The sequence below is a fragment of the Agelaius tricolor genome, unplaced genomic scaffold (assembly GCF_023055355.1).
Source record: "Agelaius tricolor isolate 1412-34295 unplaced genomic scaffold, bAgeTri1.0.p SCAF_2, whole genome shotgun sequence".
Classification (NCBI taxonomy): Eukaryota; Metazoa; Chordata; class Aves; order Passeriformes; family Icteridae; genus Agelaius; species Agelaius tricolor.
Window position 1 is genome coordinate 37,375,969 of NW_027269262.1, and position 19,197 is coordinate 37,395,165.

Genomic DNA, 19,197 nt, shown 5'->3' on the forward strand with positions numbered 1-19,197 from the left:
AAAATACTTTGAAAGGTTTGAAATACAATGTCTCTGTTCCCCAAGATTAATTTTTAGGATTTGTTGTCCAGTCACGCCCTTGCCTTTTCATAAAAACTTACAAAACTATTTTAGGATTATGCCAGGAATTACCATTCTTTTATGCTTCTTTTTGTTACCTTTTTGTTCTCTTCCTTGTAACCATGCACTAAGTTTCAAATACTGCATGAATTTAAACTATAGCTTCCATAATAAGCCATTATTTAAAAGTACAGTAAAATAAACCTTACAGTTTTAATGAAAATATGTTCATTGAAATGTGAATTTATTATTCAAATCCACTCATAAATTCAACCATGGAGACACCACTTGTCTAAGCAGAGCTCAGTGATTTAGAAAAGCTGTCTATTTAAAATAAAGAATGTATGGCAGGTTTATAGAAACATCGCAGTGAATTTTTACATAAATTTAGAACTGCAGCTTATGAATTTTTCTACAGAAATGTTTTTAAATTTTCCACTTAAAATTAAACATAAAAATGAATTTAAAGTGTGATCAGCACAGAAACTAAATCAGATGCTACATCCCTGTGCAACACATCAGCACTGCATACCACCTTCCAAAAAGGCTGACCAATTCCAACCGCTATAACTTATTTCTGAAAAAAAAAAAAAATGTTGTTTCTTATTGGTATTTATTTAGGAGTGATGTAATATCAAATGTCTATTCTGAGACATTATGTAATGCTTAAAGTTTCACTTAATTGAAATGAAGTAAACAATTTGGATACTAAACAACTGCACAGAAGAGAAAGTTAGAAAGAACAACTAACTAATCTCTCAAACCACCACTGCTTCATTATATAAGAACCAATGAATGGTTACAATTTAGATTAAAAGGAAGAAAATCTCTCTATATGAAACAAAAAGCAGAAGGGTGACTGTACTTGAAATGTTCTTACATTTTCTGCCCTTTGATCACCGTATTTTCATACCCTTTTAGATAACTTTGAATTTCATCAGGGGCTTATCAGGCGATAAAAATGCCAGTTCCTAAGAAATATAAAAGGGCTTAACAAGCAGAAAAAGACCAATGGTATAATTCACTGCTTGAAAGAGACCAATTGCAACAACAGTTTCCATACCTGTGTGGGTACGGATGTGAGCTAGGAAGGCCATGGAATTGCTACTTCTACACATCTTCCCACAATACTTGCAGACATTGCCTTGGTTCTCTTCCCTCTCCCTGTTTATCTGCTCGGTGTCTTCAACAATGTATTTATTGACTTCCCGCAGCAGCTCTTCATGTTGCTCTTTGATGTGGAGAAACAAGCTCTGCTCTGAATCGAAGGGCTCCGTGCACTTCAAACACTTAAAGGTTGCACCTCCTTCGGGCAGCTCCTCCACGCTCGCCTGCTCATTTCGCATGTGCCCAGCACTGGCCAAGTGCTGGTGAAGGTTGCTTTCTGTGTAAAATGATTTTCCACAGAGTAAGCAATGAAAATGCTTTTCTTTTGAAGGATGTTTCATGGCTATGTGAACATTTAGTCCGCTCAAACCATCTGCTAGAAAACCACAGTCATCGCAGCGAATACGTGTCGATTCCCCAAGGGAAATTCCTTCTGACTTCTTCTTTTTCCCACCACTTGTTGAAGTGTCTGCTGTCACTGTGAGCTCACTAGCTTTCACTGCCCCTGACATCTGTCCTTCTGCAGAATGGTCACTGGCCTCCCCATCTTGATGACTTTTTAACCTCACTATAGAAGAATCAAACTTGCCAACATTTTGCACTGCTTTTCCTTTATCATCAGCACTGATAACTGTTCCTAAAGCCTCATTACTACTTTCTTGCCTGCCCTCAGCTGTTGAGCCATCTGCCTCCCAAACATTGTTATTTATAGTTACTTCAGCTTCACGTTGTGCTTCCATAAGGGCTTCATCCTCCTCCCCAGTAGGATCCTCTCTGAAACTTCTGTTACCATCTAAACTATGTCTATTTTGTACTGCTTCTCCAGTGTTTCCAGCAAAATTTGATTGCTCTACTGCACTACTTGTTTCTGGAAGACTTAGCACAAGTGGGCTATTTTTCTTCAGTGATTTTTTTGTGAGACTGTCTTTGTCTCTACACTCTGCTTCTGGGTTTTCACTACTTTCTTCCAAGCTCTCCACATCTTTTTCTGAATTGCAGTTTGTGTGGCTTGGTCTATTTTGATTTTCTGCAGTGCAGTCATCATCTGAGTTGAGCAGCTCCTGACCATGCTTACTTTTCTGCACCTCGCAAGTACCTGTTTCTTTAACTGATACTTCTTTGACAAGTTCAACAACTTTATCTTTCTGAGGAGTTTGCTGGAATCCTTCACAATAAGGGTTTTCTCCTCCATTTCCAGAATCCTTATCAAGTTCATGTCCTACTGCATTTTGGGAATTGACATCTTTAGGGATTCCTGGAGATGTATTTTCATTTAAGGCAGTACACTCAGTAAAGCTTTTATTCATATGATCACCTTCTGATGCATCATTGGCACACTTTGTTTCATCTAAATTAATTTTTGATTCCCCTGCAATGTGATGGTGCTCCTCTTGAGGCAAAGCAGCGCCTTCTTTAGTGGTATTTGCTGCATTTGCTTCCTCCCCAGAAGAAGAACAAACATAAGATTCTCTTCTAATTTTGTGTTTCTCTGTTGCTGCATGCCTTATCATCTCTCTGCGAGTAACAGCATAGTAGTCGCAAGCCATGCAGTAGAATTCAAATTGTTTTGTATGTTTTCGCTTCACGTGCAGCTCTAAAGAAGCAGCAGAATGAGCAATGAAGCTGCAGTGTACACACTTGTTGTCATTTGCACCCATGGCTCTCCTCTGGAAGCTTGGGTCACAGTCTTGAGCAACCCTCGCTGGTTCCAGCAACACATGTTGGTTTATATTCACTGGATTCCTACTAGGCTGCGTATCTGGTAGCCTACTGGCATTTGCAGCTTTTAACTCAGCATCTCCTCGCTCAACTTCCTGATTGTCTAAGACAGAATTTTCCAAATCTGATGACTGGCCACCATCCTCAACATGTTCAGGCAAGGCAGTCATGGGGCTGTTAATCTTCTTGCTCATGGATTCAAAATTACCTCCTTCAGGGCTAACAATGATCTCCGAGTTCTGTTTTCCACATGCTTCTATTTCAACACGGCTTTTGTGTTTTTTGGTTGCACAGTGACGTTCCATATCTCCTTTGGTGACAGTGTAATAATTGCAAACCTTACACAAATAGCTGTACTGATGGCTGTGCTTTCGCCTGATGTGAACAGTCAAATTTGTAACACTGGAGGCCAAAAGGCCACAATGGGTACATGTCCTAGAAATAGTACCTTTAGGCTTCCCTCCTCTGGATGCATCAGCTAAAACCAATTCATTTTCACCAATTCTTTGCTCAAGTAGAACAAAATCCTTATTTCTTGATATGTTTTCCACAGAAGAAGATGAAACATCTATAATTTCTTTATCCAACTCTGTACTTCCACTCCCAGCAATGGAAGTATCCACCACTGATTTAATGCCACCAACACCAACGCAAACCTTTACAATACATTCTTCAAAACGTAGTCCAATGTTGTTTTTCCTGGCATTTTCAAGATGCTTGCTTCTTTTGATATGTTTCTCCATTCCTTCCTTACTCAGTGAGTAGAGATTACATGCTTTGCAAAGGAAGTGATACTCTTGTGCATGTCGGAGTTTTATGTGCCTTGTAAGAACTGTGGAAGATCTCGTCTTATAAAAACACTTTTTACATTGAAATTGGGTTTTATTCAGAACAGAATGCTTTAGTTCATTTCTATGATTTATGAAGGAAGAGTCTGGAGTTTTTGCCTGCATTGACACTTCCATTTCCTTTGCAAGTCTTTGGCTATTGTTCGATACTGACTCCTTGTAAGGTACCACTTGCAAGGTCTGATCACTGTTACTCAATGGAGTAGCTTGCTGAAATAATGAACTATCGTGTTTCTCATTTTTTTGATGATTTATCAGCTCTTCTTCCAATTGAAAAAAAAGAATGCAAGCTGGACAACTGTGGGACATTTTGTGCACTTCACTCATGTGGCTTTGAAGGCTGTCCACATTCAAGCTGGTAAACGAACAGACCTGACAATTAAAGCTACAACCACCCATCTGGTGTTTACTCTCCTGACAGTGTTGCTTCACGTCTTCCCTGACTCCAGAGGAATAGCTACACATCTGACAATGAAACTGGATCCTTTTTGTATGAAGCTTTGCAATATGAGTTTCCAAACTTTCTCGGTCGTGAAAAACATGACCACAATCCATGCAAGTATGAAGAGCACCATCATCAGCAATAAGTTTAACTTCAGAATCTTTAGCACCTGCAGTGCTAGAAGAAGGGGTATTTGGCTCATATTCAGTAAGATCTTGTATTTCTGCAGCAGTATTGCAATTACTTTTAGCATCTCTTTCTAGTTCTGTGTGAGACACAGGGCTTGGTTCACCATGTTTAAGCTGTGTGCTGGAGATAGGCTTTTCATGTACTCTCCGAGTTTCAGATTTGGATCTCTTGCTATTCCCCAACAATCTGTATCTTCTTCTAACCTGCCTTTTTAATCTAGAAGACCTACTCTGTCCAAATGAAGACCTTAACAAGAAAACATTTCTTTTGTGTTTCAGTTTATCAAATCTCCTTGTCCTATGTAAACTATTAAGTAGCTTTTTGGTAGTTGGAAGAGATTCTGTTTTCTGCAAAATACTTTCTGATGGTCCCGGTATTCCTAGTTTTTCAGTTTGAATTTTATCATTTCTTTCTGTAGCAGAAGAAAGCGATGTGTCTTCTGTCATAGTATCTGTTTTTTCAGTGGGAGTATTTGAAGATGGTATCATTTCAACAAGTTCACTGCCATCATTTTGTTTAGATAAGCTTACTTTTGAGCCTTTCAGTGCACTGCAAATACTTAATTCTTTTGCATCAGCAGTTCTTGCCCTTAATTTATTGGTCCCAGGTTTTGCCCTGACATTCCTCTCTTTGGTTGCAGTAGATTGTTGGTTTTTAAAGGATTTTTTTGTCAATATCTGTACAAATCCTCCCCGTGCAGCAAGATTTTGGCGTCGAAGGTGAGTCTTGCCAAGGAAATGAGAATTTAGGAGACTCTCTTCAGCACTCTGAAAACCACAAAGATCACAAGAAAATATCTTGGATTTCTCACGAACTCGCTTAACATGCATATGTGATGTTGAACTACACTCACCTATGCAACTACAGTGAGGGTGTGTTTGCTCTTTGGATGGCTTAGAGAGGCTTTCTTGTTTATGTTTTTCCTTATCAGAGCAGGAAGGTAAACACTGATCACTCATTTTGCCTGTAGGGTCTTTGTCTATGTTTCCAGCTGTACAGACAACACTGATTTCTTCTGAAGAATATAATTTATCAGAAACAGCAGCTGACACATCTTGTGAATGCTTATTTTCCTTGTGAATTTTCAATATGGCATCAGCAGCAGCACATCTGAAATCATATCGTAGGCACAGGATATCTGAATTAAATATGTCACTATCAGGGCCATTGGTGACTCCTTCCTTTTTTACAGTTCCAGGTATCATACCACATGATTCTCCAGCTAAAACTTTTGGCAATTTCCTTCCAGTATCTTTCATGTCTTCTGAAGAACTCAGCTTTCTTTTCCTGGAGACATTTTCAGGTTTCTCTGCTTCAACAACATCCAGGTTTGTTGATTCTGAAAGTGCTGTTTTGTTTGTGCCATTCTCTTTTTCTTTCTTTTCGAGGTCCCTGAACACTTCATCTGATGTAAGCCTTGTTTTCTGCTGAGATGAAGAGTCACATCCAGCATTTTCTTCTGATGTATTTCTTGGAGATTCTTCTGTCAACTCAACTTGTAAATTCTCATCAACATCATCTCTCTTCTTATTTTCCTCTCCATCCATTCTTAACAGCGATATTACCAATTGAAGATCATTTGGTTTAGCACCTACAAAACAAAAGAGTTCCTGTTAGTCTTTTATGCAAACTTAAGGGTTAAAATAATCAAATTTTAAAACCCTCAAGCAATATAGAAAATTTAAATCATGGCAGGAAGAAAGACACAATGAAAGATATGAGGTGACAGTTTCACCATGGTATCTATACCACCTTCTAGTTACAGAGTTCTCACTGTAATGACCACCATGTGAGCAAACACTTAGATCCCATAGTTTTTATGTAATCAAGTAATCTTCTACATGCTTTAGACTTGGGCAGACAAACATGACCTTTGTTTCTGGAAGTATATTTGGGACACAAAATACTAACTGGTCAAGCTCCCTGAAAGCCGCTAGTAAAAAAGTAAAATGGAATATTTTACTTTTCCTGAGCTTGAAAATCAGCTTCCCAAATTTAAAAGTTCCCAGGAGAAATAATCATGACTGTAACAAGCAAAACAAAGCCAGCATAAATGTTAAATATTTTAAGTATTCAGCTTGCTTTCCTTCCTCTGCTTAGATTACCTGCTAAAGAGAAAGAGGAAAAACACAAATAGAACCATGTTCTAAAAGAATATGCTGCAAGTATAGCTTCCCATCATTCCTAAAATATCCTCTAAAACATCATTTCCCAATTGGGGAGGAGGGAGGAGAAACAAAAAGTCATGAAATAACAATGCAGAGAAGGGCAGCACCTTTGAGACCCAGCACAAACTTTAACCATTCAAATCCAGTTACCAGAAGCTTTTGCTCAACTGCCCAGTGTGACCCTCCTGCTCCCAAGAAGATGCCGCCACTAGAAAACTGATGCTACCAACACAGTTTATAAGAGGGATGGGGATGGGAAATCAAATCTTGACATTTATTAGCTTTTCATTTTGATATGAAGCAACTGAGAATTGAAAATGCATTTCATTTTAACAGATGATTAAATACTAAATGTTTATCTATGTGCTTTACACTATGATTTAAACATCAATTTGCTGCAGATCCAAGTATTCAGTTTTTTGTTCAGTTACCCATTGAATGAGGCCATGACCACAATTGTAAGTACTTCCTGACAAGATTAAGTAATTGCAATGTGGATACAGATAACGTAGGGTACAAAAAGCTATTCAAGTACATGGTAAAAAAATAATTATGCTTAAATTTGAGGACAAAGTAGGAAAGTATTAAACTGAGAAAATAAATTCAAATCAGTTTGACTTATTACCCATGGAAGTAAAAAAGTGTTTTTCTCCTTAAGAATAATTTGTGGAAAGCCCCTAGGGAATTGAGTGCACATTAGTCTCATACACTGAACAGTTTTTCAACCATAGGTCTCTCATTGAGCTGAAGCACTGACCAAACCTATACCAAGCTAGTTATAGCTAAAGAACTACTGTTTCTGTTTCTTCACAAAACCATGATGGAAACTTATCACAACTAGTCAGAAGGAAAACAGTCAGGGCCATAGTCTCACTGGTATAAGTCAGCACACTGTTAGTATGATCAAAAACACTACAGCAATTAATAGCAGGACCAGATGAAGGCTTTGAAGTGCAAGCTTACCCAGAAAAGGTTATAAGCATAGGTTATATCTGTTTGGGATACAGAAGAAAAAGATAAGATGAAAATGATGTGGTTTAACTGCAGTACAGCTTTATTTATATAATGCAAAATATCAAGCTAATTCAGTGACAAGTGTCACAAGTCCATCCTTAAACAAGCAACCATGGGTCCTTTGCCTTGTTGCACCTCCACAGCAGGTTCCCAGCCCACCACCAATTGTATGGCCTGGGGAAGAGCAGCAGTTTTTTCTTTGCTGTACAAAACATTTTGCAATCTCGAACCAATTCTCCATCTTCTTTATAGGATACTTCCCTCTCAAACCATAAGATTTACCAGAAAACTTGTCCAGCAGTAAACTAATACTGGCATTGAACATTTCTACTATCAAAAGTTGTATTGGGATAATTAGAAGTTTCTCCATCAACAAAAAGGTTGCCTTTTCTGGCACTCTTCCAGAAATTCAGCTCATCTCCACTGGCTACTCGCTCACCTGAAAGAGATGGTTGATTATCTGCACACAGTCTCTGCAGCTTTATCCTCATTTCTCAGCATTTGCTCAATAACTCTCCAACAGAAGTTCATCCTGCTCTGTGCTCAGATCACAATCCCAGTTTTGGTGTCCAACCTTCTCTCCCACTCAACTGCACCAGTTATGGATTTTTCCAGTGCTTAGGAAAAAGATGTATTTCCTCTATTTTATCTTTGTAAGCTGCTTGTAGTAAGAACTACAAACTAGATGCTAGAAAAGTGAAAAATACAAAACATAAACCTCATAGGTACTACCAATAATCTCAGTATGAAATTAAAATAATCATATGTGTAATACAAATATGCTAAGATGCCTTGCACCCCAGACTTCTTGCCTAATTCCTTATCTCTGCTGTCATTTCATGACAAACCTCTAGCACGCAGACTGGGACTGCACTCTGTTCCATTTACAGGCAGTTCTCCTAATGAAGTCAACAGCCTCACATCTACCCCCACAACCAGTAAGCATTATCAAGGCAACTTCTCTCCAGCTGCACAGCAGGCTGCCTGTGGCAAGGTATGGTAATGATACACCTTTACCAACTTCATCACTACCACACATCAAAGTTTCCATGAAAATAGTCTACCCCTGCACATCCTTCCCAAAGTTACATTTGCCTCCATCCCACTTCCATATAATTTGTTATATATAAATATCACTACATGGGAGTCTGCACTTGCATGAAACCAAAATCCAGAAAGTATTCTCTATGAAAGAAAACAACTATGAGGCAGTTGCTGCTGTTTCTCTAAAACTGCCCCCATATTAATTAATCTAAGGAATTAAGTCGCCTCCAATTTCTTTTAGGTCTCTCTTAAAGCTGCCTGTAGACAGTGAGTCTTCTGATAGGCACTTAATGGCCACTATCACTACTTTTTGCTGGTACCATGACCAGCAATTTGTTGAGCTCTGCTCTTTTCTCACATCTCACACAACATCTGGAGCACTGGCCCAAGTCTCTGCTTCTTCCTGCTACAGCCTTGCCCAGATCACACTGACATGCCTCTAACACAATTTCAGTAGCACATAGCTCAGCCTCCCTGATGGCAGACTAGTGCCTCACACCCAAATGCAGCTGTGGGCTCCTTCCTGCACGGATATATTTCAGGAATGGCTATCGCTACTCAGGCATTCAGCACACCATTAGCTGCCTCTAGACAAAAAGAGACTGTAGTGTTCTTCCTCTGCTGTAAGCTTCTCCCCCAAAAGCTCTCTCCCAGATTTGTCACCAGGTACTAGGACAATGGCAAAGCACAAACTGATCATAACACTGAGAGGTCCTAATCCTCTGTCTACCTAAACCAATTCACTTCTGCTCTCAACAAAGCCACCACACTAATTAAGGGCCATTCTGCAGTTGGTATTGTAATATAGAAGAATCAGTGCATTGGAGAAGGCATCAACAGCATGCAAAGTTTGGACAGTCCCAGTGACTACATAAGGTCAAACGGGTTTCTTTTTGCAAAATTAATCTTGGATCAAACCTTAGTCTGGCACAGGGATCATCATCACAAGCAAATTAGCATCTGGAATTTTATTAACCTAATCAAAGAACACACTCTAGATGTAACAAGTAACCCTCTGAAGCCATGGCACCTTAAGCATATGCTTAAATCTAACTCCTACTTGTTAGTGTGATTGAGTAAGCCTTTTGATAGCAATGTAATGCTGCCAAACTCATACAGCAGTATGAATGAGGAAGATCAGCTCTTGAACCACCTTATTCATTGACCTACAAGACTAAAATCAATGCAAGATGTAAACTTTCTTGTGTTTTCTGCTACGTTCATCTTTTAAAGCATCATCTGGAAACATTTTTACAAGTAACAAGTGCTTGAAGTGCAACAATACATAATCACTTAAAGTATTGCATAAATAAAACAAAATGTATTGATATAGGCTCAACGACTGTGCCAATGGTAATGCCAGGTACAGCACAGCAGAAATCTGCAGCACAGGATCAATCCCAGCCTAAGCAGACAGCAGTCAAATCCTTGTATTTCCATAGTTTAAAAGCTGGTTCTGTCAAAGAGTGCTCTCTTAACATCATATTCAATGTTCAAAATGAAGCTGTTCTAACTCAAAAGTGGGTTGACTTTTTGTAACATAAATCTTTTGTTAATGTTCATATAAATCAAGTATAGCTGAACAGATCCTTAAAGGATATGACCAAAAATTAATTTGCCACATTAGCTTCAGGTTAACAAATTCTTCTGCTTGGAGACAGTCATACATTACCTAATGCATTTTAAGGTTCTTTGCAGCACAGTGACGTTCCTAAGTTTTGGAAAGAAACCTATTGTGGCCTCAAAATTTTTTGCTCAGAAAAAGCTGAGCTCAGTAGTTCTATTGTAAATAGGTGCTCAAACATAGTGCTTTTCTTCAATAATTCGCTAAATATCTGAAAGATGTGAAACATGTTTTTAAGATCTTCAAAAGCAGCATGTTTGTTTCTTATGTTACATCTGCACAGGCCAACTATCTAAATCCTTACAGAATGTATAAGACACACATTTTTAAACTGCAAGTGTATAATATGTAGTACTTTGGCTATATCACATAAACCAATATAGATAAAGATTCTCCCCTTTCATCCACTGGGATTTCCAAATCATCAGAATCGTGAAGTTTTTGTTTTGATATTTAAACTAATTTAAAAGACAGCCAGCAATCACAATTCAGCACTATCTCACTATCTGTAAAGTAGAAAATTCATACAAAAAAAAAGAGAAAAATAGCACTTCTTGAGCAGCCACCACCATTTTTTACCTGATAACAACTCACTTTCGTATTCTTCGTACAAAGCTTTTTTGTATATTGACATAGTGTCTGCTACAGTTCTATACACAAGCATAAGTCATTTGTGGACAGAAGCTGTTTCCTTTGATGAAAATAGAGAACATTGGATTTGAGTGTTCTAATTTTTTACCACTGGTCCAAAAACCAGTATATAATGTCTTACTATGCCAAAGGGTGGAGACAGTGCAGTTCACTTTCCAGTGTAAGATCTGCACTGCTCTAATCCTCAGATGAAACTTAAAAAGTAGTAATCTTAAATTAATTTCAAAAAGACAACTAATTTAGCAATTATTGATAAACCTATAGTAAACTTCAAAATTCCTTAACTTGATGGTAAATACAATTTTGTTTACTTCTCTTTTTGGTCATATGCCAAGAGAAGGCGTAGGGATGTGTACAGAAGAACACCACACAAAAAAAGTTTATTTACAAGTACTAACTTTATTTTTGTTTTACGCTAATCCTGGCATTAGAATTGCCAGAGCACTTCTCAGTCACAGTACTATTGTCTCCAAGTATTCAATGTCCAATCTGCAGCATTTGTAAAGGATGTGACATATGAAAAACAGAGTTTCATTTTTTTCCAGTAAAAATTCCCCTTTTCAGACAATTAATACTTTCAATGAAATCATGGATGCAATGAAGCAAAATCATTTTAATGAGCTCCTTAAATAGCCTGCACAAAACTGCATGTTAACAACTCATCTCAACATATGACCTTTGTGTCAAACAAGCATCTTCTCAGGGGCACAACATCCTTCCTAAATCAAATCATATACCTGTCTTATGGCCTTACAAAGTTACCTCGCTTCCTTCAGAAAGACTAATCCAAGCTAACAGTCTCCTCAATAATGGAATACAGGAGACAATACGGTTGTCAATTGAAATGGAACAAAGATCACCTTCCTTTTGAGGAAAATTTTATGATTACAAACATTTGTTTTCCCTTACAGCTTAAAAATGCTGGACTTCGAGCATTGCATCATGAGCCTGTTCTTCACACAAAGCCAGCACTTTCCCAGGACATCAAAATCTCCACAGGAGACTTCCAAATAAGCTGCAGACTTCCAAGATTAAAGATTTTGAAATTTCCACACAAATCTATCCAGAATAGTTCAAGTGACAAAATGAAAAGCCCCCTGATAGTCATCCCCTGCATACCACTGAAAATGGGGAGTTAGCTGCACCCATTAATTTCATTTTCTCACAGCCACCAGAAAAAATTGTAATGGCATCACAGGAAATGCACCTGCAATATGACCCACATCCCACTTGCTTCTGCTTCCAAACCACTCCGAGTTCTTCCAGGTGGGCAGAAACTAGCAACACAAAGGCTCCCTAGTTCATCATCCACTCATTTCAAAAACAGCCAAATGCTGCTAAATGCAGCAGGGACCACTACTTAGATCAGCTTTGAAGAGGAAGTCAAAAAAGACACACACAGATATACACTTTTCATTTTAAGTGCAGTCAGAATCAATAGGAATGCACGCGCAAGACAGAGAATAAGAGGAAATGCACTAGTATCTCCTAAAAATTGTTATATAACCTCCAGATTTTCAGTTTTTGAAAATTTAAGAAGGTCTATTTTGTATTTTAAAATCAAAGAATTCTGTTTGCAGAGCAATGCATACATGTAACAATAGCAATAAAAACATTCAATAGAAACTTCAGAGGATCCAAGAAAGACTGCATTCATATAGCACTGTGATATTTATGGATGAAACACACTTTTTAAGTATTCGCAAAACACTTCATTTTAGAGAGTTTATCAGATCCAGGAAAGAAATTTCTAGGAAAGAAATACCATTTTCCACATACACTAGTAAGTTCCATGGTTTGTGGGAATTCTCTAAATTACATGCTTTTGTGCAAGATACAATTCTCACCAAGTACACCAATTAAAAGTAGAGAGAAGCAAAAAGTAAAATGCAATTTGAATCCCTTTGTACTTTTGGCTGTAGTATCCTCTTAAGTACAGTGGACCACACTGGCATTCACCAGAGAAGTACACAGGCACTATCACAGACACCTGACAAAAATGTGGGAAGTCTGAAATTTTTCCTGAACTTTGGCAGCCAAAGATAAAAGCAAGTTTTAAAGGCTTCTACTTGTAAATTGGCTCTTGTAAATTTTACCCTAGAAACCTGGTCCTAAGAAGCCCTATTTTCTCCTTTAAAAACATAAGGAATATGAATTCCCTAGAAGACTACTCTGGTGTTTAATATTTGTGAAGACTTACTAAATTTCCATCAACCTTTGCTCAAAATTAAATCCAAAACACAAAAAAGGATGGCTTTGTCAGCCTCTTGCTTAAAACTACCATTTCATACAGAAAGCAACAAGAGGCCTCTACCATCACAGCCTGGGACACATTTGTCGTCTACTGCTACTGTATTTATCACCAGTTAAATTATCAAGAGAAGAATACATGCAGTAAACAGTGTATTTATGGCCATGCTTCTCACTCTTGTGCACCCTGTTCTCCTTATCTGCTGCCTCTTCAAGAAGCTCAGCTGAAAAGAGCTGCACGAATTTTTGGCTAAACAGGTAACATAAAGACTTTGGATCTTTTGTGTGATAGGTTAACAAAGTTTCCAGAAAACACAAAGTGTACATATGCTTCCAAAGAAAAGGGAATGTTAATAAAAATAAAAGCATTCTGATGACCCCTGGTGGCCACTACATACAAGGAAGTAATAGCATTCCATCTGAGAAAAGCAGATCAAACAGAAAAGTCTTACATGTTCTATTGGTAGGCATATCTAAAGAAACGACAGCTGATATTATTCAACAAGAATATTTTTAGAATGTACATATTTATATGTCTATATCAAATTACTGTATTATGATAGACAGATACTCAAAAATTTAACTAGTAGAAACAAATCCTCTTTTTCTCTTCAATGAAATAGAAGTGAGTACACTGGAACTATTTCAGCTCAGTCCTACAACACATACAAAAGGGACTTTTTTTCAGTTTTGATTTTCCATCTGGGTTGTTCACATAAAACACAGGGTGTTGGGGAGAAGCACAGTGGAAGCAGGGGGCTGCCTCACACCAAGGTGCACTCAGAAGGGCTCTGTGTAATAGATGATGTCCCAAGTGCCTCCAGCACAGGCTGTTCTCCAGCACACTTTAGGAAAGCAAACAAATCAGCCTCTCCTTCTTTATATTTATTTATTTATATTGGACTTCTACCAAAAAAAAATTAATATCCATCATTAGGAATCAGTATAAAAAGGTGATAGCTGTACACAGACCTCAGCTATGGAGAGGGTAAACCCTTAACATGCAGAGGAAGAGCTGCATGGCAAATCACACCTTTTCTCCTTAATGCTTTCATATAAAACATGCAAACAATCACAACAGTGCTGCCATGTCCTCTGCAACACAGAGAGGGATTTTTCCCCCAATAACTTAGATGATCATGACTGTGACTTAAACCATGCACAGCTGTGCAAAGCCTGGCTTTCTCCAGAAGTACCTTTACCTGCGTTCAGCTGAACAAACCCATGCTTCAGCAATAGTCACTGCAGAACCTTTAATGCTACATAGTTCTGTACTCAGAACAGTTCAGGGGTTCCAACTGACCTTTATTCTAATTTCCATCTGTGACACATCTGTCTGTGTCAAGAGACAGAAACCAATATAAGACAGCAATGGGAGGCGTACCAGTGTGACCACGGCCATGTGAGTCCAGGCACTGGCAATATGGGATGATAGAAAAACTATTCATGACTTCTGTGGTGCCTGTGATAGCAGTCAAGGGATACTACTATGGCGTAGCATGAAGCCTTTTCCTTTCCCCATCCTCAAGACCTTCACTAGAAGAACTAAGCCATATGGCTACAAAAGCCTCCTGCACTTCAGCTGAGGACCAAAAAGAGGATGAAGGCCAAGCCGGTTCTCCCACTTTTCCCCAGCAAAACACACTCTTGGTCAGCAGGTGGAGAGTGAAGGTGAATGAGGGAGAAGGCATGGCTATCCCAGAGAAAGAGGCCAGAGGGTGCCAGAGCAGCTTCCACCTGCTATTGCAGCCCCTATGATGAAACCACATCTTCCCAGAATGGGTCCTAGGCAGATAGAACTGAAGGAGGGAAGGGACTGATGACAAGGAACAGCCTCCTGTTGATACCACCATCACTGACAAAATAAAACCCCCATTTACTAGTCCAAAGCATTCACACTTACTGATAGTTTGGTAACAAGTACCATGAAGATATCAAAGCTGCTGCTTGTTAACAGTATCCATTTCCCTCCATGTCTATTTGTTTCAATACAACAAATTTGGTGCTTGCCTAAATTAGTCCCTGAAACTCAGCTCTCTTCCAGAACCAGCAATGCACCTAAGCATCACTGTGCACAGTGATAGCACAATCTGTGTGAGGCACACGTGTTCAACTACATTTCCAAACAAGGAACCACCTGACAACATTTTCATCTCTCCTGCAGGAGTGGTGCAATGGGGTATAGCAACAGGGAACAGTTGCACTGGGGACTACCTCCCTAATACCTACAAAAATTATGAAGCTTCATTCTGCTCTAAGAGCTGCACCTTGCTAACTGGGTATCTTAAGAGTACAAAACCCCTTTCCTATTTTTAAGCACACTGTTTAACAGCTACCCAAGACTGCAACACATTTCCTTCTGTTGTTGGTTTATCAAATCAAACTCCCATCTCCAGCTAGCACCACAATATCAAATATGGGAGATATCAGCAATGGAGCCCAAGGTGTGCAGTCTCTCCCTCTCACCAGAGCCCAGCAGCCACACAGTGCTAACCCCACTATCATCTGGCGTGATCAGGGTGGCACCACAGCCCTCCTCTTCCACAGACTAGGAAGATGTGTCTGGTCAACCTGGTGGCCTCAGGCATGGCCTTCTGCTCCCCATGGCCCTCCTGAGCAGGGAGTGCAGATGCTGCTGGACCCTGCCCAGACACAGTTCCTGGGCATCACAGGAGGTCACAGAAGGACCTTGCAGTGCTTGGCTGGGCAAGGGGACCTTGAGAGTTGGGGCAGAACTGCAACTTGGTTGCAGAGACTCTTTCTTCAATACATCATCACTCTTTCTCTCAGGGATGCTTTAGGAGAGTGATATTACTAAAAATGCTACTAATTCCCTGAAAAACACCAAGTTGAAATCAATCTCACAAACTTTCCCAAGATCAATAGGTTTTAATGAACACAGAAAACATACACAGTAGCAACCACGGGCAAGTACCAAGAGACCAAGCTACAGTAATAAATTGCACCTGCTCCAACATTTTCCTGGCAGGAAAAAATTGACATATCACTAAGCAGGCTGCTGCTCAGCTCAAACACCCACAGGATCTGAGGGACCACAGGATGGGTGACCCACATGATGACTTACCACAGCAAAGCACAGCCAAGACTCAATGCCACATGTGTCCCCCAGAGAAGGACAGGGTTTTGGCAGCTCTCAGTTGACGGAGCAGCCCAGCCCAGAGTCAGTCCCTCTGACTGCAGGTCCAATGGGCTGCTTCCTACAGTAAAGGGTCCTGGTACAGCCTGTTTATCTCTCAGAGGGTAAAAAGAATATTTAGTCACCTGTTTCAGTCATCAACAGTCATTTTTTAGTGTTCACCCTGGGAAAAACTTTGACAAGTTAACTCTTTTCCTAGCTGTTATCATCAATGGAAAAAAGACAACAGTGTCAAATTAAACCTTACTGTTAACAGAGCAAAAATGTTGGTTTACGTCTTTTACAGTGAAACCTAACATTAAGTGTGCTGTTCCATGAATTTTCTAGAAGACTTGAGCATCCCATCCTATTTTTCCCCAAGAGCTATCATACAGACTATCACTTTCTAGTAAATTCCATGAGTATTTGATAATCAAATGCAACTTCTGTTTTGTCAGCTAAATAGCCTTCCTCATCCTAAAGCACCAAATTCTTTTGACATGAAACAGGAAAGGAATTCACTTCTAACAGCGACCCTGCAATTCCATTTTACAATTTAAAATACAATTCCATTTTACAATTTAAAATTTTGGAGCAAATGCACCACTTTCCCAGGATTTAATATCTGATATTATTTCCATATACTAAACAATACAGAAGATTTCACTGGTTGAACTCCTGTAACAGCACAAATCATAGCAATGTAAATATCCAAAGGATCTTATTACAACCATTACACTCTTCTCATCAATCTCATTCTATACTACTGTGTTAAGGACATCTAAGTATTCTTAGGTGCATGTACAATGGAAAAAAATTAATACCCCTTTCAATGAATCTCTCACAAAATTTTCTCTCTCCCCAAATCATAGAATTGTTTAGGTTGGGAAAGACCATGTTCATCAAGTCAAACTGTTAACACAGCACTGCCAAGTTCACCACTAAACCATGTCAAGTCCCACATCCACACATCTTTTCAATACCTCTAGGGATGCTAAGCTCCACCCTTTCCATGAGGAGCCTTTTTCAGGGCTTGAGAACCCTTTCAGTAAAGGAATTTTTTGTAAATCCAATCTAAACCTCCCCCAGTGCAACTTGTGGCTATTTCCACTTGGTCCTGTCACTTGTTACCTGGGAGAAGAGACCAACCCCCACCTGGCCCCACCTCCTCTCAGGTACTTATAGAGTGTTAAGGTCTCCCCTGAGTCTCCTTTTCTCAGGCTACACAATCCCAGCTCCTCATAAGAGTTGTGCTCCAGACCCTTCACCAGCTCCACTGCCCTTCTCTGGACACACTCCAGCACCTCAATGTCTTTGTTGATGTAAATGGACCAAACCTGAACACAGGATTTGAGGTGCGGCCTCACCAGTACTGAGTACAGGGGGACAGGCAGCCACTGCCCTGCTCCTGCTGGCCACACTATTCCCCACACAGGCCAGGAACCCATTGGCCTCCTTGGCCACCTGGGCCCACTCTGGCTCTCGTTCAGCCACTGTCACTCAGCACTCCCAGGTCCTTTTCCACCAGCAGCTTTCCAGCCACTCTGCCCCCAGCCTGTAGTGCTGCCTGGGGTTTTTCATGACCCAAGAGCAGGATCCGACACTTGGCCTTGTTGAACCTCACAAAATGGCCCCAACCCATTGATCCAGCCTGTCCAGATCCCTCTGAAGAGCCTTCCTGCCCTCCAGCAGATCAACACTCCTGGCTAGCTCAGTGTTGTCTGCAGAATGACTGAGAGTGCACTCAATCCTCTTGTTCAGATCATTGATAAAGATATTAAACAGAACCAGCCCCAGTACTGAGCCCTGGAGAACACCACTTGTGACCAGCCATCAGCTGGATGTAACTCCATTCACCATCACTCTTTGGGCCCTGCCATCAAGACAAATTTTTACCAGGCCTCCTCATGCCACTATCTGTGTTTTAAATTACTTGAATACCTATTCACATCTAAATTCAACTGAATTCACTGGGAACAGGGCATTTGAAAATCAAGATATTTCTTTAAGTGCTTAAAAAGAATTTGTAAAGTAATGCCATATATCCAGATTTCACAATTTTATCTACAAAACTTGTTATTCAGAATTAAATAAAATTACATAAACCCACTTCTTTTTAAGTTAGTTTATTTTTTGAAAACTCAACAATTAACAATGCTTAGTTGCATTAATAACTCGCTTTCCAGAATGCTTCAAAAGAAAAATTAAATTATATTAGATTATTTTTAATAACTTGTAGAATTTAAAAGTGCCCAGTTATAAATTAAAGGACTACAGAATAAAGGTAGCAAATGCACACATTCAATGCTATTAAAAGGCAGACACATGAGATCTCATGTATCTTGTGCCATTTGTAAAAAGATTGTTTTATTATCAGTGTAACTAATCACAATGAAGACATCTCTTACAATCAAAGACATTATAATGAATTTTCTTTACAGCTACAGAGAAATGGGATTTGCTGTTCCATATCAAACTAGAACAGGCTGTATAAATTCTTCTTCATATTTATTATTAAATGTAACTTTTATCTATAAAATCAGCCATGAAATATTAAAAACTGAAACAACAGAATTTATATCCTTTACTTAATTTAGTTTAAACGGTCTATTCACTAAAGAGAGGGGAAAAAAGGTTACATATGTATTATATAATGTGCCCTCCCCTCTCCCTCCTAAGTGTTTCCATTATAAACCACCTAGTTTTTGGAATTTATACCTCAGCTGTAAAAATCCACTTCATATGTAAAAGTTGGTATACTTTTCCTTTTACAAATTAAAAAAAAAACCTGTTTCAGAAGGAAGGCAAGAAAGAATGTGAGAGAAGAGAAGGGGAAAGCAATTAGACTAAGAATTTTAACTCTTGGCCAGTTCAATCAGCTGGTAGGAGCCATCTGTTAATTCAGACCCATCCTCCCACCCCATCCCCTGAAGAACCATTGGGAG

The 19,197-nt window shown here is 39.2% G+C and overlaps 1 protein-coding gene across 1 annotated transcript in view; it reads right to left on the reverse strand.

The window, feature by feature from the left end:
* ZNF407 (zinc finger protein 407) overlaps nt 1-19,197 on the reverse strand; it is a 334,816-nt gene that overhangs the window by 303,138 nt on the left and 12,481 nt on the right. Inside the window, exon 2 of the mRNA XM_071456320.1 lies at nt 1,124-5,956. Coding sequence (XP_071312421.1) covers nt 1,124-5,912 — 4,789 coding nt within the window. The 5' untranslated portion in view covers nt 5,913-5,956. The remainder of the gene's footprint in view (nt 1-1,123; nt 5,957-19,197) is intronic.